Source organism: Pygocentrus nattereri, chromosome 6, assembly GCF_015220715.1.
Source record: "Pygocentrus nattereri isolate fPygNat1 chromosome 6, fPygNat1.pri, whole genome shotgun sequence".
NCBI lineage: Eukaryota > Metazoa > Chordata > Actinopteri > Characiformes > Serrasalmidae > Pygocentrus > Pygocentrus nattereri.
The window spans coordinates 28,341,246-28,366,915 of NC_051216.1; the positions used below are offsets into that span (position 1 = coordinate 28,341,246).

General features: G+C 39.3%; 2 protein-coding genes across 3 annotated transcripts in view; one reads left to right on the top strand and one right to left on the bottom strand.

Annotated features, from left to right (window-relative positions):
- Positions 1–4,194, bottom strand: part of col4a1 (collagen, type IV, alpha 1) — a 61,237-nt gene extending 57,043 nt beyond the window's left edge. The window contains exon 1 of the mRNA XM_017704697.2: positions 3,962–4,194. Coding sequence (XP_017560186.1) covers positions 3,962–4,033 — 72 coding nt within the window. The 5' untranslated portion in view covers positions 4,034–4,194. The remainder of the gene's footprint in view (positions 1–3,961) is intronic.
- An 88-nt stretch (positions 4,195–4,282) lies between these two features.
- Positions 4,283–25,670, top strand: part of col4a2 (collagen, type IV, alpha 2) — a 103,712-nt gene continuing 82,324 nt past the window's right edge. For both annotated transcript variants that reach the window (XM_017704695.2, XM_017704696.2), the window contains exons 1-3: positions 4,283–4,428; positions 4,877–4,976; positions 5,084–5,135. In XM_017704695.2, the coding sequence (XP_017560184.1) occupies positions 4,933–4,976; positions 5,084–5,135 (96 nt within the window). In that variant the 5' untranslated portion in view covers positions 4,283–4,428; positions 4,877–4,932. The remainder of the gene's footprint in view (positions 4,429–4,876; positions 4,977–5,083; positions 5,136–25,670) is intronic.

Genomic DNA, 25,670 nt, shown 5'->3' on the forward strand with positions numbered 1-25,670 from the left:
TTGATGATAAATACATGCAATTATTCAATATCACTTTGAAATATCAGTCAGATCTAAATATCTGTCTGTTGTGGATTTTTTTAGGCAAATACATGCCAAAACCAATATTATTCCAATATCATTGTGCAAACACATCCATTTAACACAGTATTTTATTAAAATTCTACACCTCTTTGGTATTAAACTTGAATTTTAGGTCAGTAATCAGATTTCTCAATGCATGTGTATCCTTACTCGGATTCCTTTCAGATTTCTCAGTCTGTGCATGTGTGAAAACAGGCCGTGATACTGGAAATACACAAGCAGCATTTAACACAGCACCCATGAGATAGCAACAAAACATTTTTGGAGCGCTGCTAAAACCAAATACATGCTTAATGAAATAAAGGATTTATTTTATTTTTGATGTTCTATTAAAAAAAAGGCGTCATGAAGTTTTACAGTACGTTTATGTCACGTCTTCTTCTGTGAGTTTATTGTTTTTTTCTAGTAGTCTTAAGCTTTATCACCTGTCTGTAAAGCATTTCAAGCTACCATTAAGCATTATAAACAAATAGTTATAAATACATAAATAAATATCTTTATTTAAAGTGCTCCATAAATAAAGGCATCATTATATTTTTTTCTTATGTTATTTTTATCCCTAAAAATGATGCTTTTCTAAATCAGAAATGAACAAACTATCATTTGCATTGTACTACATTTATGTCATAAGTTAATGTACTAAGTTATGTCATGTAAATCATGTAATGTAAATAGATATTTTATTACTAGGCTATCTTCCAGACAAGCTGCACTTAAACAGCACTAACTGGTACAACCATAACATTTATCAGAGTCATTGTGAAGTCTGGAGTTCTACTTAAACCACAGACACATGTATACTTTTCAGAGAAATCACAATACGTCAGTCCTGCTTCAATGAAGTTGTGCAAGAACGAAGAACATCTCTAAGGGACTATCAGTGAACACATCTTAAGTGGTGAGGGTTTCCAGTAAGCAACCATTCTGGACTTTTCTCTAATGGCAATGGCAGAGGTCTGTTATGTAGCTTAAAAGCCAAGCATTAATATTCAAAGGAGTTCAGTAGTATGAAATAGATCATTGTTAAGGTTCATAGATGCAGGGTTTCTAAGGGACTCATTCACATCAAAAAATGTGTTAACACACTTTTACAACAGTTACACTTATTATAAACATCTATTCTTATAGACATGTTCATATGTAATCAGATAACTCTGGTCAAAACCAGTTTTGATAGACGATACAGGCAAAATATTGTTCATGGGAGTACTCCTCTGCAGTCTGGAAATTGCATATATCCTTACTGTCATGCTGCATGCGGATATAGAAGGTAGCCTGTTTTAATCATTCTCTAATAAAGCAAGTTTACTTTTCCAGAAAGCCATCACCTCCTCCTTCCGCCCCCAAGTACAGTTTTTTCTCAAAGACATAACATCATCCAGTCCCATTACGCACAAGAGATCTGGCCAGTCAATCCAGTCAAATAGCGACACTGCAGAGAGGGAGAAGGTGGAGAGTTGGAGAATCTAACCTTTATGGAGAACAAGTAAATTTTACTAAGCATGATAGGCAAATGGCTAAAGCAGAGAGATCTCAGCAACAGACAGCACTTAAACTGAAGAATCCTATCCGACTCTATGAGCATGCACTTTAAATGTCTATAATGCCCCAATGCCATATGTCAGCATGGCTCATAAACTTTTTAAAAAGTACACTATATGTCCAAAAGTTTGCAGGCACCTGTTCATGCAGCATTTCTTCTAAAAGCAAGGCTATTAATAGGGAGTTGTTCCCTTTTTGCTACAGTACCAGCATCAAGTTTTCTAAGAAGGCTTTACACCAGATGTTAGAACATCGCTGTGAGGATTTGACAGCATTCAGCTGCAAGAGCCTTAATGAAGTCAGATACTGATGTTGGATTAGTTTTGGATCACAAACACCACTCCAGCTCATCCCAGAGGTACTGGCTGGAGCTCTACAACACCAGGGATTGCAATTCCAGTGCTCCACAGTCCAGTACTGTGGGGCTTTATATCCCTCTCGCCAATGCTTGGCACTGGGCATAGTGACTTTAGGCTCATGTGTGGCTGCTCCAGAGTGTGCCATTCTGTTGGCAATGCTTTTCTATGGATGCTATAGAAGCTGTGTCAACAATGGATGCACCTTAAAGTAACTGAAGCCACTAATGAGAAGGGGTGTCTGAATACTTTTGGACATATAATGTTTGATCATGGCAGATAAAGTACAATAAATAGTGTTGGGGTGACAAGGTACAGAGAAACACGTTACAGTAATGTGATTGCTTTTTGCTGTAACAAATTTGTGTAACGCATTACAGTTTCAATTCTTATCATCACATTACAATTACTGACTTAAGAATTCTGTTGCAGGCGTTTCTCATGTTACAAACAGAGCAATTATAATTACGTGTGATGCATTTATAACATCAATTTTGTTTTAAGCATTATGTTCATCAGCTGACTATGCAACAGAAACTCACTGAATGACAAGGCGAAGATTCAAATCATACAAATATTAAACTAATGGATAAAGATCCACATGCTGAAAACTTCCCTGACTTCGTTTACTTTCAGAGACAGTCCTGTTCGCTTTGCATTTTACTCAAAAAGGTTTCATTTTGAGGCAACAGTTTTTGAACTGTTTCTACAGACAGATCAAAACAGTATCAGCCACTTAACTGTGCAACTGTACATACAGAGTATAGGCAGGGATAGTGACATGCCATTTAAATAATGTTTACTGTGATTGATTACTTCTATTTAAATAAATTACAGAAATAATTACTTTGTTTTTCTTTGTATAGCAGTACAGAAGTGCAGATTGTAGCCTAAAGAGTAACACAGAAGTAATGTAATGAGCAGTATTAGTAGTAATTATAGTAGTAATTAGTAAGTATAGTAGTAATTAGAGTAGTAAAGAGGCATAATTATTCATTTGTAATGGGTAAATTTTGAGCAACTACCCCAACACTGATGGTGATGTAAAATTACAGGCAACATGCTCTTAATTGTATGGGTAATTATAGCAATTTAGGCTAGTGAACAAATGGGGGCATGGTAAAATGTTTACAGTTTTATTGTAGCAGACATTTAATCTTCTCACCTCGTTTGTACTTTCAAAGATCTAAAGATCTACATCGTGTACAACAGACATAAAGACCATGTTTGTATATCGTGCATTTTCTGCCTGTCTGTGTCAGCTATCCTCCCTGGTAGCTATCAGCAATCCTCTCAGTCCAGCCCTCTTTAACCCAACCCCCAGAAGTTCTGTCCTGAGTGGGGGTGGCAAGCATGAGCTGCAGAACGGGCAGTGGCCAAAGAAGCACTCCTCATTACAACAGCGTGCAACACAGCCCTGCACGCTTCTCCAAAATAAACAACTGGAAGTAATAAGCAGAGGAATTCAACAGCATTCATTTATAATAAAATGACTTGTTTCAGTTGTAACCCATAGTAACCCATACTATTTTGGTATTACCTCCAATAATGCACACATACACATACCAATGCAGACTAAAGAGCTTCAAATATAAAGACTAAAAAAGTTCAACATGATTTCACGTGCCAGTGTTATTCACAACTGAAGTTCTGAAATAGTTACATTTCACCCCTCAGATGAACGTCTTGCTGACCTCTGTCTGAACCCCACTACCTACTTCTACTTCTTACAGCTGTTCTAACAGTCAGCACACAGTTCGACCTCTAGCTGGTGTCTCTTAGTCCACGGCCACTGCTTTAACTACCACGTAGAACCTGATTCGTACGACACTGTGTTCCAAGTCAACGTTCCTTTTCAGGGGCTGAGGTTCTAGGCTCTGCCACGGCTTGCCAAACTGCACCGAAACCAGCTTTCACTGTGAACAGCACGAAGAATTAAAGGGAGAATATGTTAGAGTGTGTACCCTAAACGGGCTTACCTCAGCTCCGCTCTGGTGTACGCTGGACAAAACGGCTGCCACAAGAAACAGTGTGCCACCTGAGAGGAGCATGGCGCCGCTCGCGTTGCCCCCTCACACCTCAACGGAACACAGAAGCCCCTGAAAGCACAACCTGCCTCTTCCTCGCACTTCAGCTGATAAGTCTAGCGGAGCCTAACCGGCACGTTTGTCTGCATCTTTGCCCCTCGACGTTATGTGGTTCTGTTCAAAGCAGCTGCTCGTAGATGAGCCCACCACACCCCCACCCACCCACCTCTGAGAGGAGCGACCACCCTCAGCAAGCACGAGCTGTACAATAGAGCGACATTCTCTTTTCAACGTTGCCCAGAGAAAGTTTCTCCAAAGTGTAAGAGGCGAGAGATGAGCCTTCTCCTGTAAAATAAGCGCGGGAATTCTGCATGCGCGAGCGCACCGCGTCCGAGGTGAGGGAAGCGCGCGAGTCTGAGGTAAGAGCGCGAGCTCGGCTTATGCTGGAAAAAACTTCGGCGCTTTGCAGTAAAGACTAAGACTGTCGTTACAGTGCTGACACTGTTTGTTCATATTTTGTCAAAAAGGACTCTTAGAACGCAACAGTGGCCCGTGGGTTCTCCTACGAGCCTTTCCGGAGAGCTAGCGGACTCTTTTCCACGTCTTAGATGTGTTGTATTGCTCCGACTAGCTGTGGCTGTCGTTTAAACTGTGGGTGTACCTGCGGTGCCGTCTCTAATGTGCGCTGCCTGTCGGCTGCTCGTCTGTTTGTAAACCTTAATGGTGCCGCATAGTTGGAGTTTCAGTGCTTCTGCGTGTGTACATGACTTGCTGTTTAGGTTCAGGGCAGCCCTTTACCACCGACATGTTCCGCCAGACTCGCAGGGTTTTTATTCGCGCAGCTGAAACACTTTCTGTATATTCCAGGCTGTGCACGGCGGCCATGCTGTAGCGGTGCTGCCGGGTGGACGACGGGCGAGAGAATGAAATTTGAAGTGCGGATGGAGGGCGTGATGAAAACTCTGAGGTAAACTTTCTAAGACTCTCACACCGCGTGCTTAAAGGGCTTTGGCCCATGCGCATTAGCGAGAGCCCAGGCTGTGAAGCGCTCAGCTCCTTTTCTGTCTCTTTCAGGTTTCTGCTTTTTTGTCTCACCATCCTCCTGCTGACGACTGAAGTTAACGCAGTGAGTCGAGTTTTTTATCTGTTTCATGTCGTGTTTGAACGGAGTTTAACACACTCTGTTATGAATTATAAGCACTTTATGTGCATCGCCCAGTAAACGCGCCTGCAAGCGAACCTGCTGCCAGTTATATTGCAAAACGCGCACTCCTCAAGTGGGAGTGTCCGGGCAGTGCAGTGAGGGTTCCAGACATGTTCTTTACAGCCGCAGAGATTTAACCCTTTAAAGGATCTACACACTTCAAAAACTGTATTATAGAAAAAATATGTAAAAACTATTCCAACCACATCACCTCCAACACTACCAGCTCAGCCTTCAGAGCTCTAAGCCCAATCTAACACTCATTTTCCACCTAATGAAGGACTGGGACTGAAATAGTATGCTATGTACCGGGTATCATTGCCGTCCCAAAAAGGGTAACTTGCCACGAGAAGGCAAAACATTCGTAAAGTTTAATGTAGGTTAATGTAAAGAGACGTTATTTCAAGTCATTTTTAAGTGTCTCTGTTCGTCCATGCGTAATGAAAATTTGACAGAATTTCAAAGGACAGCTGCCATGCTCAAATAAAGTAGAAAAAAACTGAGATACAAGTGTATCTAGTGTAAGATAATGTACTGTGTTCCACGGTATAGGATCACATGAACACCAGGAGGTTATGTCCATGGTTGCATCCTTCTCAAATGACCAAACGGTGTTATCAGATGCAGTGTATCACAAAGCTGTGTATATGTATACTTTGTTCTGAACATCTGTTCCCTGGTGGTTTTGCTTTCTTGGCTTAATGGTTAGCACTGGAGACTGTTAGGTTCCTTCAGGACACCTTTAGATCCTTTTAGGAAACCATCAAGTGCATCTGGAATCAGTCCCAGTCCCAGTTGCTAAGCATTTACACTGTGATATCAACCCATCAACAGACATTTTTAATGGTTCATGTGATTTTTAGTAGGGTTACTTGTGAACAGTTCAGACAAAAGTGGCATGAGTGGACAGGTCAGTTGTGACAGGCTGAGGGGTTAATCTACTTTTGCTAGAAAAGTCTGGTGTCTTGAAGCAAACACAAAGAACTCTATTGGCTGAACCTGCCTTTCAACACAAATGCATAAAAGTAAATATGACTAGTGACAAGAGAGATTGTTTGTCAAACACAGTGATATATTTTTCACCATGAAGTAAAACATGGTACTTGTTGTGTGTTCAGTTTCTCATTCAGTAAATAGAGTGTTCTAATGAGTTGAATGCTCTCACTGTTTACTTTTAAATGCTTATTTCTATTTATACAACAGTTAGTTCCAGCCACGCAAGCTGATTGGTTGAGAAGCGTTCTAACCTGATATTTTGCCATAACGTCACAGGTTTTTCACAAACACTATATAACTCAATTAAGACACCGTTGCTAAGCAACAGGTTTGACAGCTGAACGAGATGCTCAAGCCATTTGAATTTTTCCTTCTTACTTTGCGAACAAACAGAACATGGATACTTTTAAGATTGCATATGACTGACAGCCAATTTGTTCAGACTCTGAAGATGAGACTACACTAAATTCCCAAACTGTTATGACCACTGAGCAGCTTTTCAGCTGGCAGCTGTGACAGAACAACACCTAAACAACCTGGAATTAGCCAGAAATGAACTGACTAATGGGGGCGGAGCACAGACAGGTGGAACAGATAACAAGGGGGCAGGACCAGGGAGGAGATGCAGAACAACAACAAAAGCACATGGTACAAAAAAACAAAAAGACACATGGCTATAACAGAGGGGAAGAAACAGACACTCAGAGGGACAAAAGGAGACGCAGAGGTTCTTTACCAATTTAAGGTATTTTCCAAGAACCTTTGTATTTCAGAAAGGTTGTCGACACTTACACATCTCATTGACAGAAAATCACCAAAGAAACCACAACCTGAAAGGTTCTGTAGGGAACCAAATATAGGTCTTCTGTGGTCTGCAAAAAATCATTGACATAACACCTTTAAACAGGCCAGAGATGTACTTTGGTAGTACCTCCCCATGTAAAACTAACCTTGAATGGTCAGAATAATTATTTCTATAACTGAGGGTTTTCATTGACCTGTGTATTACTGTAAAAACACTCATACACCTATCCCATCCCATGCTTCAGCACACGTAGATCGAGATCAACATCTGTCATATGACTGAACATGCAACATTTGCAGCTAATCACATGTTATTTTATGTACAAGCCTGTTGACAATCAAGTGGTGACTACATCTACGGCATTTGGCTGACGCTCTTATCCAAAGCGACTTACAATTTGATAAATTTACATAGGTAGGCCATGGCAGTGTTAGGAGTCTTATTGGTATAGTGTAGGGTGCTTACCCAGGTGGGGAATTGAACCCTGGTTTACAGTGTGGAAGGCAGAGGTGTTAACCACTACACTATCCCAATGACTAGTTTTCTTTCCCAGTGTTGCTCAAGCTAGGAAAGGCTGATGAACTATTTGTGTTATGTAGCCCCAAACAGGTAGAACTCTGAGTGGATTCCAATCTGTAAAAGCTCATGACCCCATTCTTAACTATGTTCCAAGAGGCATGGGTTTCATCTCACCCTATAAGGCTGGCAGCCTGTGTATTTTTACTCAAACTATACCTTGTGGTTAAAGGAATGGTTTGGCGGAAAATTATATTTGTACAATTTTCCACCTATTCAAGACATGGTAAATCAACCGAGACGTGCTTGATGTTTAAATTGTTTTTCAGTTTTAGTTTAGCGCAGGAGCTACGAGGCTAACACTAATGCTTATAAACACTAGAAATCACAAATCACCCAAATATTTTCCATTAATACAGCCAACTTCTCTAAACCCTCTGAAACAGCATCCCGGTTTTCATTAGGGTTGCATAGAGTTGTTGAAATGGTTTAAGCCACAGTATGTCAACTATAAAACAATGCCCTGTGATAGCCTGGTGATCTGTTCAGGGTGTTTCCTACCTTCCTGCCAATTACTGCTGGCCTCCATCATCCAAGTGGATGAGCGGCTTAGATAATATTACTGTTTTTTAAATAACTGGCTGCAATATCAAGCTTCACCATATATTTTCTTCATTTTGGTAGTTCATAGTAAGTCATATTGTGCTCTAAAGCACATCGAAAGTCCTCTAAGTGCTCTAAAGCACCTCGAAAGCATGACCTTAATGTTGTGGTTTAAGCAACAAGAGAGAAGTGTTTACAGAAAAGATTTGGGTGACTATTGGCTTGTAGCACTTACTAGCAACATTAAACTTGAAACTTCACTTTAAAACTAAAGAAGTAAAATTTGCACATCAGATATGTCTTGGCAGATTCCACTTACCTCTTCATCTTGGGTGAGTGGGACATTGTATGAATTAGATTTTCCACTAAACCATTCCTTTAAAATTAGAAGCATACTTGTTTAAGATTTCATTATTTGCCAGCCTTTTGTACAAGACACTCATAACACACTTTACCAAACAAAACATTTGATTATGTCTAATGATTACTGCTTTGTAGACCTTATTTGTCTTAATGAGCTGTTTGGGTAGTTCTCTCATTCTTTAGAAGATTTTATCAAGGAATTGTAAGTGTGATAATCTGTCTTGCATTTTAAATGGCAAGTCATAAACAATTAAATAACTGTTTTGTCTTCTTTTTGATGGCCACCACATTTCCTTATCATTATATATATTTGAGGAAGATGTTCAGTATAGAGCTATGGACTGACATTAGAGGTTTCTGTCATTAGATTATTTTGAGGTCAGATTATAAATCAGATTAGCTGTACTTGGAGTGATATCAGTACTGTATGTCCATGAGTCATAGCCTCATTTTTCAGATGAGGATATTTGTTACTGATTCACATAATCTCTGTGTCTGATCACCACCCACCATCAACAGCTAAAGCAGTGAAATCAATTGAGGGCTGAAGTGAGGAACAAAAGTCTCTTCCCAGCCATCTGGAAAACTTCAACTTTAGGAACTCTTCTTTGAGGCCTGCAGCCTGACTGTGGTTTGCTCCCTTTAGTAGCCAAAAGAGAACATGTAAAGGTCCTCATAGACATTCTCTTTGGAGGTTAAAACCCATACGGGTAAGATAATATCCTGGCCTTGCCCTCTATTTTTCTATATATTTTTCTGCAATGTATTTAAGACTGCAGATACTTGCTGGAGACATTTTACAGAAAGGTATGAGATTTCTTGAAACTGTAAAATATGAACACAGTGAGAGGAACTATAGAAATGGTTTTTGAAGAACTGCCACAATACATTGCTAAGTCTTCTATCTTTGTTTTGATTCCCTCTCTATCGTTGTCATGTCTGTACATAAAAGGGCCTGCTTCTTTAACCCTGATCCAGCATGAGAGGAATGCCACTGTCAGGAGGCACCGCCACTCCACAGTGAGATATTAATATCATACTTTGCCATTTTAGAGGTAAAGTCATTTGCCTAAGTGGAAGAAGGGCCTACTTGTCTCAGGCCTTATCTGATTTTGTGCATCCCTGATGAAAAGCTTGTGACAGTGCTAAGGGTACACTCTATGCATTGTGCTGGTCCAGGCACCACGGTGAGTCTTAATCTGCAGGAAAAGCTATTTTCAGACAAGCATCATTCCACAATACTGGATGACCTCATCAGGGCAGCAAAGGCTATGAACAGAAGGACTTATTATGGCTTACAGTACAGAAAGATTTAGTTTTATTACATTATTACATATTGTGTTATTTATTTATTTTAACACATTTGTCTGTTACTCAAACAAGACCAGGAGTCTTACACATTAGGAGTAATGAGTGTAACAGCAAGAGTGGTTGTTTTTGAAACTCAAGCGAGGTAGTGTATTCTAATGGAAGATGGATTTTGGGTTAAATGACAGATGTTGAATAGATGTTTCATTAAAGTGCTGGTGGGATTTGCTCCATTTCCTTTTTTAAGGGAAAATAGAGTAATGTCATACTGAGTAAATTCACCCTTTATGTTTCTGCAGATTCATGCTCTGAGAAAGCCCAGGAATGTCCCAATAGGCTGTGTGATAGAGTTGGAAATAGTAACATAGGAAACCTCAGATGTAATTATCAACAGCCACAGTTGCAGAAGCAGTTGATAGGTCAGTTTTTGTACTGGATCCAGGAAGGGTTCTCATACAGTTGTGATCTATACTAGTGAAATCATTTATTATTGTTTTGGGAATTGGACACAACTTTTTTTCACTATTGTTTTTTAAAGGGCCAATATCCTTCCTTTTTTATTTTATCCTTGAAGTCCAGTTAACAAAGTGCATAAATACCCTTGTGTCTAATTTTTAAGTCCATTGATGTGGCTTTGAAAATAGTGGTAAGATAGGCTTTTTGTCCCTGATAGGCAGTATCCATTTTTAGTATACATTAGTTGAGGGCATTTGTTTACTATTATGTTCACAAGTTGTGGTTGTTATATAATAAATGATCATATGATAATCTGATTGTATTTGCCTTCTAAGGTAAGTAGTTGGTTTGTCTTAATTGGCTTCTAGTTAGATAGCTAAAGCAGTTTCCTTGTGGTATTTAACAAAAATTGAAAATCCATCTGACAAGCCGTTTGGAATCGCAGACAGAAACATTTTGGTGTAATGTTGAATGAGCACATTTATAGTTTTTTTTTAAAACAGAAGTTAAAGTTGAAAACCTCCATTGATTTAGTTTAATTTGTGCTTTAGGATATTATGTGTTCCTTGGTATTTCCTTACATCACCAGTGTAGTTAAACTTTTACTTAAAAGAAAGTTTTTTGTGTAAAAGGGTAAAATAAAGGGGCATTTGAGACTAGGGGAAAGATGGATGGCATTTTGGGACAGTCTTAGGGCAGTTTGGGAGGGCAGAGTGTATGTCAACAGGAAGACAAAAGCATAGCCATTTGTCCACTTTGTTCAGGTTATTTGTGTAAGTACAATTCAAGATGTTCTTTTTCTGTGGACAATGGGACAAAGGTCTGGCTCTGGAATGAGAGCCATGACGTATGACTTCATGATCACACCCTTTCCCCCATACATTCTTTTTGACATGTTTTTATCACACAAGAGACTGAACAGAATGTCTGATATTAGATAGCATTTAACTGAATCAGAGTGAGAAATCATTTAAAGCAGGGGTTCCCAATCTGGTCAACAAAACTCCCCCAAATGGTCTGCATTTTCTGTCATCCCTATTTGTTGCATGTTGGGTTGGAGATAAATGTAAATTTAATTTAGCCATATCATTGGTCATCATCATTTTTAGCTCCTTAAAATTCATGTCCAAATGTTCACATTGGTCAGGCCCTAATGTATGTGTGCTTTATTCATTTGACTCTGCTTTTGTCTCAACAATGACCATACTCTCTGGGAAACCCCTCCAACTGCTGCAGGGTTTTTGGCACCAGGTGGACCGTTAAGTCAGCAGTGCACGTGAGAGTGGGGGTCTGTGCACTCTCCGGATTTGCATGAGAGGAAAGGCGTTGATCTGCAGGCAGAGATGTCTGTGTGTGATAAGAACAGGAAAATGCCTGCTATATCGTGTGCCAAAATAATCCCCTCTGAAAATGGGGGACAATTGGGGGAAGATCTATTGTGTTCGATTAGAGGAAATAGGACAGGAATTGAAGTTGTGCAGATGAGAAATCCATGTGCTAAAGAGGCTCCTTGAATGCATTGTCAGTGGATCAGCATGATTATATGACTTAGATTTAACATATGCATAGCTTTATTCAGTACAACATTTATACATGCATTAGTAAGTTTTTCCACAAGGTTTGGAGTGTGTTTAAGGGGATGTTTGAGCATTGTTCCAGAAGCGCATTTGTGAGGTCTGACACTGATGTTGGACGAGAAGGCCTGGCTCGCAGTCTCCGCTCTCTTTCATTCCAAAGGTGTTCTATTGGGTTGAGGTCAGGAGCCCAACTCCTGAAAAACAAGCCCACAACATAATCCCCCCCTCCACCAAACTACACTTGTCACAATGCAGTCAGACAAGTACCGTTCACCTGGTAACTGCCAAACCCAGACTCACCCATCGGATGGAGAAGCATGACTCATCACTCCAAAGAACACGTCACCACTGCTCTCCAGTCCAGAGATTTTATGTGGCCTACCAATTTGTGGCTGAGTTGCTATCATTCCCAATCGCTTCTACTTTGTTATAATACCACTGACAGTTGACTGGATTATTTAGTAGTGAGAAAATTCCACAACTGGACTTGTTGCACAGGTGGCATCCGATCACAGTACCACGGTGGAATTCACTGAGATCCTGAGAGCGACCCATTCTTTCACAAATGTTTGTGGAAGCAGTCTGCAGGCCTAGGTGATTGGTTTATACACCTGTGACCATTGAAGTGATTGGAACACCTGAATTCAATTATTTGGATGGGTGAGTGAATATTTTTGGCAATATAGTGTATTTACTTTTTTCACTTAAAAAGTCAACATAAACCTTTGCATTTAACTGTGTGTTAATGAATAGGAATGTGAGTTGTATGGCAGTGCCTATGAGTTACTGAATATGGACATTGACGGAATTTTGCTGCAGAATGCCATTCAGTGAATGGCTTCTGGTGGCCTTGCCCTTGTCCCTTGTGACCTAACAGCTTTCCAAAGCTGGACACGGACACATGCAATCACAGACGTACCTTGGGGCTGTACTTTTTCCTCATACTACCAGGATACCTCTCTCTCTCTGTCTCTCTCTCTCTCTCTCTCTCTCTCTCTCTCTCTGTCTCTTTCTCTCTCTTGCGCTCTCTCTCTCTCTCCCCCTTTTGGTGCATTTGGTTCATTTGAATATGGTTGTATTACCCTGTGTTAGTTAGATTATTTTTTTAAACAGCTAATTAACTGATGAATGCAGCCGGTTCTCCTCTCTGTTAGTATGTTAGTATTACACTATTTTGGCTGTAGTGTTCCCTCCTGCTCAGTAGGAATACATTATGCAAAATAAGTGTTATACAGGAAATCTTAATATAGATAAACAATCCTTTATCATAGATCAGACTCCACTTTCAGGGGAAAAAATTCTTAGCTTAGTTAGCACGTTTACGTTGGCATACTTTCTGAAATGTGTTGCATCTTTCTTCTAGAATGTCTAAATTATTTATATAAGGAAAAACAACACCAGTACACTGGTGTTTGCTTATTCTCTGCTTCTTGATTAGCTGCATATTAAAAGGTGCCCTGTGAGCTGCAAGCTGGAGAGATAAATCACAGTCTCTAAACTGAAGTGACATTGTGCCATTCTCTGTGAGCAGGAGTTTGAAATCTGGTGTATTACTTACAGCATGCACATTTAGATTACCCAGTTTTCTTTTTGTGCGTATCCTTCTCTCTCTCTCTCTCTCTCTCTCACTCTCTCTCTCTCTCTCTCTCTCCCTCTTTCTGGAGGATGAACATCTGTTGAAAGAAAACATCCTAAACATCCTGATTTGAAAATAGCAGTAAACTAATGGATTCACCAGATCGCTATATTGAGAAAGACAGGAACAGGAAGGGAGAACATGCCAAAAAGTGTCCTTTACCCCAATCTTCAAGATCAATTCCCAGTAGAGAACATCCCACGCACTATTTTCCCACAAATTTTCAAAGTTACGAGTGGACAGCGCACACGAGGCTTGACTCAGAGAGAGTTGTTACTGGTAAAGCCCACAGACTGACTTTGTGTGGTTCCATATAATAATGCTTATAAAAATAAAAGGTCCAGAAAGGGTTTGGAGGAGCATCATAAGAGAACCTCCTTTGGTCCCCTAACAGACTTTTTAGTAAAGGTGAATCTCACCAGTTTATCAAAAATTCTGCATAATTAAGCCATTAAGTTGTAAATAAAGTAATTCAGAGTGGTTTGCAGAAACTTATAAAGCCAGGATTGTTGACGATTGTGACATTGCATTAGCAGAATTTAGACAAAATGCAGCCTTGCTTCATGTGTCTCTGAGGAAACATGTGCCAGCCTACACTCTCTCAGCTTAGTAGCATTGTGTGTTGGGGAGAAAAATATGGGCTACAAGGAGTTGGGAGGGAAAAAATGGGAAAAATGCATCACCAAAATAAAGTTTTAAAGATTCTTTACCTGTTAAAAGCTTTCAGGCTGACCTTCATTCGATTTGAATCACTTTTTCTATGCAAAATTCATCAACACGTCACATTCACTTATATTCATTTTTGGTTTAATTGCTAAAAAAGAGGGCTAGGATGATACTATGTACCATATGAAGGGGAGTGAAAGGATGCTGGCACATGCTTAGCACATGCTTAGCAGGCATCATCTATAACATCACACCCATACATGTGTCTCACACAAGTAGGTATGTTCAGGTTTACACTCTCTGTACTGATGGGTGTCTGTTAATGATGCATTTATACATACATATTGCTTTTAAAGTAAGCCCATGGCATGGATGATATGTGTCTAGGCTGGCCTGTTTTACACACAGCTTCTGGTAATGACAGACAGATGACACTTTCACACTGTGTTTGAGAGACATTTTCATGCTGTCTATTACAGTAAGCCTACTTTAATCACCTCATATTGCAGTATTTACTTGAAACAGACCATATGCTTACAGTATTAGTGATTTAATACACACCGTTTTAATTCCAGCAACAAATGATTTTTATCAGCTTTTAGAATTTCACTTGCATTCAATTTACTTTCTCTGTGTATTTAACAGGGATTATAAATCACACTGTAATCAACATCACTATTTCTTGATTTAAGTGGGCCAGATTTAGGCAAATGTCTATTTTCCATCACTGAACAAGTTAATGTTTAAAACTATGAATATTTTGATATGTACTTTATAGTTTCAATGGTCCTGACACCCAAAGTGAAGAGCATTGACGGCTTACCCTCAGTCAGGATCAGGAGATTCATGGAAATTACATCACTGTGTGATTCCACAGATAGCTGCAGATTTTCATGCCTCATTCTCATCACTGGTATGATCCTGCATGTACCAGATGAGATGTGATCTGCCTGTGAAGATCTCTCAGAAAGGAGATGTGGGCCTCAGTACAGCATCATACCCAATTCTGCTATAGTACTCTTCTAATCTCTTGCTTTATCTCTTGGTCTTGAAATATCCCTCCATCTACACGTCTTTATTTTCTTGCAGTACTTGTTTAGTTGTTCACCTTTTCAGGGCCTCCACCCTTTTTATTGTACCAATTCTCTTATTCATGCCTTATGCCTGTGCTATATAAATGGCACATTTTGTTTTAATCTCAAATATGTTTTGTGCATCATTTGCAGAATAATCTCATATTTAAGTAGAGTATGTTTATTTATTGACTTGTTTTCACCTATAAAATCAACAAAACATAATTTGACTGGGGAGAACAGAACTGTATTATGTTCTTTGATCAGTAAACACAAAAGTAACCCTAAAGTTGTTGAAGTCTGTACAAGGCAGTCTGTTCATCCTGTGGCCTCACAGTTTAAGCAATGGCATGTGAGGACACCCCTAGATTTCCAAGGCTTCGAAAAGATCTCTCTTACTTCCTTTTATAGGCTGTTAACTCCCCTTGTCTTTCTCCTAATTCCTTTTCCTCTCTGTGTGTCTCAGGAGACGTTGATGAGGTAGCAGGACTAGAGCTCTTTTAGCACAGAGCATTTTCATGCCATTTCTCTCTCTCTCTCTCTCTCTCTCTCTCTCTTTCTCTCTCCACGTGCAGTGCTGGTCATGTTGCCTGTCCTGAAGGGAGAATGGATAATGTCTTTTAGGTTTAGACTATATGTGTAACAGTGAGCTAAGACACAGGGATTGTCTCAGCTGTGTTTGTATATTATTCAGTTTCTGCAGGACATTAGTAGTAGTAACAAACCACCTCAGAGTGCAGATGCCCTGGATTTACAGAACTCATCCAAAATGAACATGTAACATTTATTAGCTGGGATATTGATCCCCATATAAACATGAGGATTTATCTCAAAAACTGAGTAATTACAGTAATGTGTCAGTTTTTGCCAGTCAGCCTTGGCTCTGCTGAGCTTAAATAAAGCTGCAGCTTATACCCCTGCTTTACTGACTTCAGACAGGGTTGAAGAAGGCATGTCTTTGAACTAGTTTTTCTTATTTTGTCCAAACCTTTGGCCATTTCTAAGTAAGACCAACATATCATCACACCCTCCTCCTGCTCTGTCTGGTTTTGAAAGTTTGCTCTGGATCACAGACACATTGACAGCAAATACTCTCCTTCACCAGCACCCACTATGGACAGAGATAAGTATGCCCACATCAGGGTGCCCACCCTACTCACATCCACTTGCTAAGTCAACTGTGGCTTATCTAAAAAGACTGCTAAGCTGAAATCATCAGATGTCCATGATTTCCCCCCTTAATTCAAAATTATTTCAATCCCAGATAACTCTAATTGGAACCTATCCAACCTATCCACTGTCTTGGCGGGCTTGATTGACATCCCTTGGTCCAACAGTCCCAGTCTGCTAAAGCAATAAAGCAGGGAATATGCACAATAACGCAAGCGAAGAGGGCAAGAATGAATGAAATAGGGTCTGTATAACAGGTGGTGTTGAAGACTGTGCTGTGTCCATGACTCACTAAAAATGAATTATCCAGTTTTTATGTGGCTACATCTTAAAGAATTATTCTTTTCACTGCTGGATGTGTGTTCAGGTTTTGTACATATATGAAATGTTAGCATAACCAGTTGGATGAATGAAGGAACAAATGGACAGCAGGCTGACAGACAGACAGTGAGATGAGCTAGCTTGTTAGTTCTGTAATTTCATGCAAGGTTAGCTTTTGCTTGGTTGTTAGCTTTCGCTTGGTCCTTTTCATGACTCAAAAAGAGAAACCACTGGGGACCACATTTATGTTAAAGCTCCACTCAAGATTAACCTAGTTAGACTTCCTGAGGCTTGCTTCTTTAAACATAAAGGAGCTACGAAAAGTCTCAGAAGAGATGAAAACTTTTGGTTACTTAAAGATCCTTTTAATAAAATAACCATTTTTATTAAAGAGATGTGCAAGTATGGAGAAATTTGTAAAGTTTAAATAACCTAAGATTTTTTTTTCCTGAAACTGGAGACATCTGAGCCAATAACCATTTAGGAACCATTTTTAATTCATGGAGTTCCAAGAAAGAGATATTTATTCAATTCAAACTGAGTGTCTCTGACTCTAACCCATCAAAGAGCACAAAAGGCAGAATGGCCTAATTCAAATCTCCACCACCATTTTCCTTCCTCAACACACATTTGGCTTCACCTGGAAATCACTGAACTGTGGGTTAAAATAACAAGACAGAGACTGAGTAAAAGAGGTGATGTTTTTGAATGTTTCAGCACCAGAGAAACAAAGATAGTTTCCTTGCAACAGACCTCTTGCTTAATCTCCAGTTTCATTTAGCAAAGACAAGAGCAGGAAGCACTGATTAGAACGGTGGGCTTTTGGGAATTGAAGTTCTCTTTTTTAATTACTGAGAACTGGGTTGGTGCAGAGAGGTCCAGCTGTACTTGGCAGCTCTGAGCATTTGGGCCTGCATTGTTAACGTAGGACTGGTGCCAGAATATCAAACCGAGAGGCACTTGTGCTCAGTTTCTGCCTGGATTGAACTATTATTCCATCTTTGTTTTGGATTACATTAGCCTTTATTCATTATACTTTTGTATGCTGTTCACCTTACATGGACAATATTGCAATGAATTAACATCATAATATCTATTTGAATTTTCAGATTTTCTTCTGTCTATGTCATCCCTGAGTTTGCCTGAGCATAAATAAAATTAAAAGAACCATGTGGCTAAAAAGTGAGTTTTTATCACTTAATTGATCCAGTTAAATTCAGTCTTTTGGTTACATGGGCCTGAAATAGAAAATATTTTTTAATCAAGATGTATGAATGCATTAACATTTCCATGACATAATGGCTCCAATGGCTGTCTGCTTTTGTTTCTAATCCACCTGTTTTGCCATTATTTGTGGCATATGCCTGCACATATGCAGTTTGTCTCTGAGTGTTCCCATGCCTCTGAGATGGAAAAGAGGAGGCTGAAGTTTTCCAGAACTTTCCCCAGGGGAGATGGGAGTGAAAGAGGCACTTCCTGCATACTGACCTACAGCTGCTCACATAAAGGGGCCAAAGGAATATCCCCTCCTATAAATCCCTTGTTCTGGTTCTTTCTCTCTCTTGCCTTATTTCAAAATATGGAATGCATTTGAGTGCATTAATTTTTATCTTTATACAAAATATTTCAAATGTAAGCACTGAACAAGGAAAGAAGAGCTATCTTGATTTGCTAATGTTGTTGAGCTATTTATCATTAGAGGTGGTATTAACATAATTCTATAATAATTCTGATCAATTTTGATTAATGACTGAATAATGTTCTGATATGTTTTCCTTTGCTTGATGACATCAATAATTATTTTGCAAATGGACAGTTCTAGACAATCTATACTCATTAAAATCTATACTCATTAACAACAAGTAGCTGATTGGATATCATTGCCCCCCAAAAAACCTTATTACTCATATTGTTTTTCATTTTTTTAAATATGTAAATTTTTAAAAATGCTGTCAGATGCAGACTCCTGTGAGTCTTGTGGGTCTCGGGCCAGATTACAGAAACTTCCTATCTTTTTGTCTTAAGATCTGACAGGTCAAGATATGATTTTTCACAAATTTGTATTACAGAAGCAAATCTTAACTGAATTTAGGAATCTTGTTTTACAGTATCTTATCTCATCTCAAGTTAGGAAACCTTATCTCATTCAAAGTCAACAGTCATGTCTGTTACCAAGCAACTGACTGTAGACCCACATTTGAAATGTGAACACAATCAAAATAATCAAGTTAGTTAGCCGGACATCTAAGGTTAGCTATCGTTACTGATATAAAAAGGTGAAACAAAACTAAAGCAAAAACTTGAAAAATATTGTGACAGTTCTTTGTGCTGTTTATCAGAGTCTTACCGCTCTCCAGTTTCAGTTTCATTTCCCAAATGCATTAGCCAAGTGCACTCCTTCTAATAAACAGACACACGTTCAGCTCTGTCTCCTCATTATTCACCTGTTTTCATCAACATTAACACAAAAAGGTAATAAGAAGGGGCACTGAAGATCGTGTTTGCAGTGTCTGGTATTTTAAGGAGCTGCTGTGAGGACAGATGAGAAACTGGGTGAGAGCGAAAAACCAGATGTCGAATTTTCCTTATCTTCATAATGAGCCAGTTTAATGATGGAGATCTAGTTTAGTTTGAAGATATGCAGAAAGAATACAAAACCCATGGTCTGAAGTTTTGTATCTGGGTGTTTTGTCTTTGCCTTTTGTTCACAGTCAGTTGTGCACCATGTGTGTTTTTGAAGCTGCATCTGGCAGCTGTTACAATGAGTGATAGGCCAGTGAAGTAGATTACATTACTCAGGAAATTCTGCACATGGGGCTTTTAAACATGTCTGTAAACTGAACATAAACTTATCATCGCAAAATTTTGTATATTTAAATTAGCAACTTCACATACAAAGGAAAACACATACGAAGGAAAAATTAGTGAAAGATTTATTCAGAGTAATTGGTCCGTCAGTTCAACATGAAATGTTCACACAGCGTAAAGCTGATGTTTTCAAATGTTGTAAAAAGAAAAGAAGTGAGATTTATGTAACAGCAAAAACATTTACATGGCATATCCATCATTTTCAGTCTAATAAAAAATTCTGTTTGTTTGGATACTTTCTTCTGTAATTTTTCTGTATTGTGATAAAGATGTGCTTGTTAATGCAATATTTAAGGGAAACCTCTCCCGAGTAATATTCCTCATTATTTTGTCTACAGCAGAAGGGACAATAGCTAAGCATTCTCTGGCCCTCAACTAGCAGGCAACTCAGCTCAAAGTAAATGTTTGTTTTATGCACTATGGATGAACTGCGTCTGGATGAATGTTCTCCTGACACGTGACTGCCGTTCATGCTCAGCTTGTGAGATCAAACAACAGCGTAGCTAAGAGCTCATCTCTGTTTTCCGTTGTTGTCCTCACATGTATCCCTGCTATGTTTTCAACCTCTGGATTTTCTGTTTGTTCTTGAGCTTGACCGCACAACAAAAGTCTGTGGCTAGGACCGAACAGACATTCTAGCCATAACACATTCTCATTGCTGGCTTTTGCCTGCCCATGTTTGATTCTGCTCTTGCCTGTTTGCTCTCTCTCTTTTTGACTCCTTTCTTCGGGGTCATGTTACTCAGTGTACAGTCATGGGGGTCATTTAGACACGCTTCTCTCCCAACAAAGACAAGCCTGAACCCACGGCTTCCTCTCTTTGTCATTCTCTGTCTGGGATGCCGGTGCTTTCTTGTGGGAGAACATCTCTGAGCTCCTGATAAGGGAGGCTTCATCAGTGTGGTTTATTAAGATCTACCTCTTAAGGAGGTGTTTTTAAATAAATAAGTACTGATTCCCACTGTCTGCTTTTGCTATGAAGGTAGAAGACATTATAGGCTACAGACAAGACTAGAAGATTGGTGCTCAATTTCTTGCTATATCACTTTAAGAATCTTATCACTCAAGGAATTCTAGAATAGTATTATACCAGCCACTGTACCTTACTTTGTAGATCCAGCTACCGCCATGCGTCTCTTGTCCAGGTATCTCAGACTCAGGTCTTAGAGGACCTTACTGCAGGACAGTTTGGTGATCTCTCAGTTCAGCACCTGGTAATTTCCTGATTTGTTGAATCAAGTGTCTTTAAGCTGAACAGTGGCCCTCCGGACCCCTGCTCCATAGCTTCATTAGCAGCCAGTTTCTGACCACAAAACCGCTCTTGGTGATTTCTTTATACTGGAAACTCGCAACCTAGCAGTGTCACTAACATGTAAAAACCCGGCTGAGATTGATATGATCATACCAAAAACACACGACCATGTGAGTTTGACATTTATATCAAGGATTTATGGTAAATGGTAAACATCAGTTATTTGGTTCTAAATAATGAGCCTAAAAGGTATGTGGACCTCATTTTGTTACCAGCGAACATAAATTCAAGGTAGATGTTTGTAATAAAATGAGTGTAATTATAAAACATACTGTTGTCTAACAGTAGTGTTGAGGGACCTCTTGATTTCAACCTTATGTCTGGCTCCATGTACAAAATGGGGAGTGATATGTACTGTGTGCACTGGAGTCACTTAGATTGCCTTTGGGCCTTTCAGGGTAGGTTACATCATCTGTTAAGTGTTGGTCAATGGAAATCCCATTTTATTCTGAGACTTTTGATTATTATTTCAAAATTTAAAAAGAATAGGCCTATTTCTTCACATCCACTTTCCTGCATCACTTTTGTTTTCACACCTGCGGTGAGTGAAAAATGCCTACATGCTTTCAATGGCATGTAACTCACAGCAAGTGGCAAATAATAGACTCAAAGCTGTCAGCATACTGAGTAGTGTACCCACCATCACGGTTAGCTTTCTACTATCATGTAGTTGCAGTGATCATTCCAGCCCTATAAGTGCCATTCAGCCTCAGTGAGAAGTAGAATGACTCCTTAATTAGCATTGTCATTCTTGTTGCAAGAACTGCAATAATACTCTTTTTGATTGTTACATTTTGGAGAAAGAGAAGTGGTTTAAATGTCCAATAGAAAATTCTCCAGTCATTTTTTTTCACTGTGGTATCTATGTAGATACAACTAAGCTACTTCTTTAGGACATTAGGAGCATACATTATATTTCTTAAAGTGTTCACTCACCCATCCAAATCAATAAATTCAACAAATAAATTCAGGTGTTCCAATCATGTCCATGGCCACAGGTGTATAAAACCAAGCACCTAGGCATGCAGACAGCTTCTACAAACATTTTTGAAAGAAAGGGTCGCTCTCAGGAGCTCAGTGACTTGTGGTACCATGATAGGATGCCACGTGTGCAAGTCCAGTCGTGGAATTTTTTCACTACTAAATATTCCACAGTCAACTATCAATGATATTATAACAAATTGGAAGCAATTGGGAATGACAGCAACTCAGCCACGAAGTGGTAGGCCAGTAAAATGACAGAGTGGGGTCAGCGGATGCTGAGGCACATAGTGTGCAGAGGTCAATAACTTTCTGCAGACTCAATCGCTACAAACCTCCAAACTTCATGTGGCCTTCAGATTAGCTGAAGAACAGTGCATAAATAGCTTCATGGAATGGGTTTCCATGGCTGAGCAGCTGCATCCAGGCCTTACCAAGCACAATGCAAAGCATCGAATGCAGTGGTGTAATGCGCCGCCACCAGACTCTAGAGCAGTGGAGACATGTGGTGATGAATCACGCTTCTCCATCTGGCCATCCGATGTATGACTCTGGGTTTGGCGGTTGCCAAGAGAACAGTACTTGTCTGACTGCATTGTGCTAAGTGTAAAGCTTGGTGGAGGGGGGATTATGGTATGGGCTTGTTTTTCAGGAGTTGGGCTTGGCCCTTTAATGCTTTAGCAGACCAAGAGATTTTGGACAATTTCATTCTCCCAACTTTGTGGGAACAGTTTGGGGATGGCCCCTTCCTGTTCCAACATGACTGCGCACCAGTGCACAAAGCAAGGTCCATAAAGACATGGATGAGAGAGTTTGGTGTGGAAGAACTTGACTGGCCTGCACAAAGTCCTGACCTCAACCAGACAGAACACCTTTGAGATGAATTAGAGTGGAGACTGTGAGCCAGGCCTTCTCATCCAACATCAGTTTCTGACCTCACAAATGTGCTTCTGGAAGAATGGTCAAAAATACCCATAAACACTCTCTAAACTCCCTAAACCTTATGGAAAGCCTTCCCAGAAGAGTTGAAGCTGTTATAGCTGCAAAGGGTGGGTTGACATCATATTATACCCTGTGGATTAAGAATGGGATGTCACTCAAGTTCATATGCATGTGAAGGAAGACGAGTGAATACTTTTGGAAATACAGTGTATAAAGACTAAGATGAAAAGCAAATTTGAAAAATGTTGATATTTTTATTTTTGAAAAATGTAGGTGATTTAAATCAGGTATTAAGATTGTCTGGACAGTTTCTGAAGGTCTAGCTATGGTTTGACACTAACACACACACAAATTCATAACCACCATGATTCCCCAGGTGTAGATATAAAAAGTCTAAATATATATTTGGAAACTCACATTCAAACACATGTGCCACTGTTTCTTATCAGTCATTATCAGGTGTCTAGTTATGTGAGCACGCACATCATATCAGCTTATCGACAGGAAATATTTGTGAAATGTTGGAGTCACAAAGTGTCCTTATAGCCCAACTGCTCACTCATACTCCCTCAGACATATGAAACAGAGCAGCCCACGGGCCTAGATGACAAACACACACGTATAAACACACAGGTCACATTCCTCCCTCATTCCATCTCATTAAATGTTCATTTGAAAGACAGGTGGTATGCCTCCCTCCTCCTGTCCGGTCAGGTCAGATCTCTGTGCATCTCTCCTTATCTGGGGTTGGGTTTCCTCCTCAGTGCCCTGTCCAGCACCACTGCTGAGTGACCAAAGAGAGAAAGGGTGAGAATGAGGGAGAAGGGTGAAAGAAATTCAAATTAAGAGCAAGAGAGAAAAACAGGACACATCAGAGAGGAAATTGGCAGCAGGGCTGGGAAATGGAACTTTTTTGGGCTTCTTGCTGTTTTAGTAGTTTTAGTAGTGATATCGCCTATTTTAGATGACCTACATTTTCATAATATAACAATACTGGAATCGGAAATGTTCTGTTGGGCATTGCATCTTTCACTGACAGGTTCACGCTTGTTATCAAGGCTTGAATACATTTTATACAAACTAGATCACTATTCTGTGCTTAGATTTGGCATCGTAGGTATCGTTACCACTTTGTAGGTAAAAGAGGCACTTTTTTATCATGATTTGAAATTGACATTGTGCAGTTTTGTTTTGCAAGAGCCTTCCTTTACATTGGCAATTGTCATTTTCTTGACACTAAAAGAAATGAGACTGTGAAAAAACACATACTCAGACCTGTTAATGAAGAATGTAATTTGAATGTAAACGCAAGTGTTTCTATAACTATGTAGTAACTATTTAATAACCATGTATTATATAATTACATTTAAATAGTAACACAAAGTAACTCTAGACAAGTAACTCAAGACCTGAAAGGAATGTTATGTGGCTTTCATTCATTTTATATCACACATTTGAACTAAAGCGATTAGATTCACTTAATTGTGCAGACCTCTTTGAAGTCCTCTGTTTGGTGTAATCTCTGGTTCTGTGGTGGTCTTGTACATGACAAGAGTCCTTATCATGCAGCTTTTCTATCAGTGTTACCCTTTGACACTTGGCAGAGGTCAGCCCCTAGCCCTGATAGGATCACAGCTGAGGTCAAAGGTCAACAGTCTAAGGGCAGAAAGTCAGGGTTCAGAAAGCTTTGGGTTTTCCAAGTCATGAGATCCCACAGCAAACGCTACCTTCTCACTTAGAACCTGTATTCAGTTACGCATCAGCCAACAACTTAGTCATTCAATTTGAACTTTATGCCTTTTTATTTTCAGCTGAAACTAGTTAGGATGATAAAAATATGACCAAAAATGTTAAGGCTGAGATATTGTCTTAACTTACACCTTAGTAATGTGTGTGAGAGGCATGAAGACAGGTAAGGTGAGGGAAGAATAGTGTTTATCTTTCACTTCTCTGTTTTTTGTATGTAAACTGAGACTGCATTTTAGACGTGTGGATGACTTTGAACTCAGATGCCTTTAGAAATGAGAACCTTATAACAGCATGCATTGTATTTTGTCGTTCAGACTGTTATCACAAGTTTGCTTGCTGAAGTCTGCACCATAATTTGTATTTTTTTTTGTGACTTTATACACATGGGTGTTTGTTTATTGGTCAGAAACTTTGCAGGGGTACAAGTCTTACTTTTACATTTGCTGCAATTTGAGCCAAAAAACTCTTCACATGAAAAGAGAGATGCCTACACTCTTAAAAAAGAAGAGAAAAGGCTGGGCCCTTTTTGGTGCCACATAGAACGCTTTTCAAAAATATTCATAAAGCCATATTCAGCACAATTTTTTATGTCTCTGAAAAGTGCAGTATCTAGAATGGCGCATTTGGACAGGATTAAAATCACTGAAAACGCCAGTAAAATTACATTACCCCACCTCCTTATGTAAAACTAATCCTGTCTGAGTAGAGTTGTAGGTGTTAGAGTGTAACTACTGCAACATTTAAGGTTCAACAGGAAAATTCATACAAGAGGCTGGCTAATAAGAATCTCCTTATCAGAAAACGTTACCAGCATTATTCAGCCATCAGTAGCATTACTACTCAGCTAGCTAATGCTAATTTAATGCTACTTGTTGAAGTGAAAGAGTCTAAGAGCTAACATGCAACATTGTGCTTAAACAAAACACAAAATTAACTACTGTCTGCTGCAATTCTTTGAATATAAACTATTAATTATAAAATCGATACTGTGTTTTCAAGAACTGATACAGGACCACAAAATATCATATTGTGATACTCAAGTGAATTTATATTTTTTCTTACACCCCTAATTTTTTGCAGCACTATCAAAGCAATAAAAATAAACTTCTACCTGC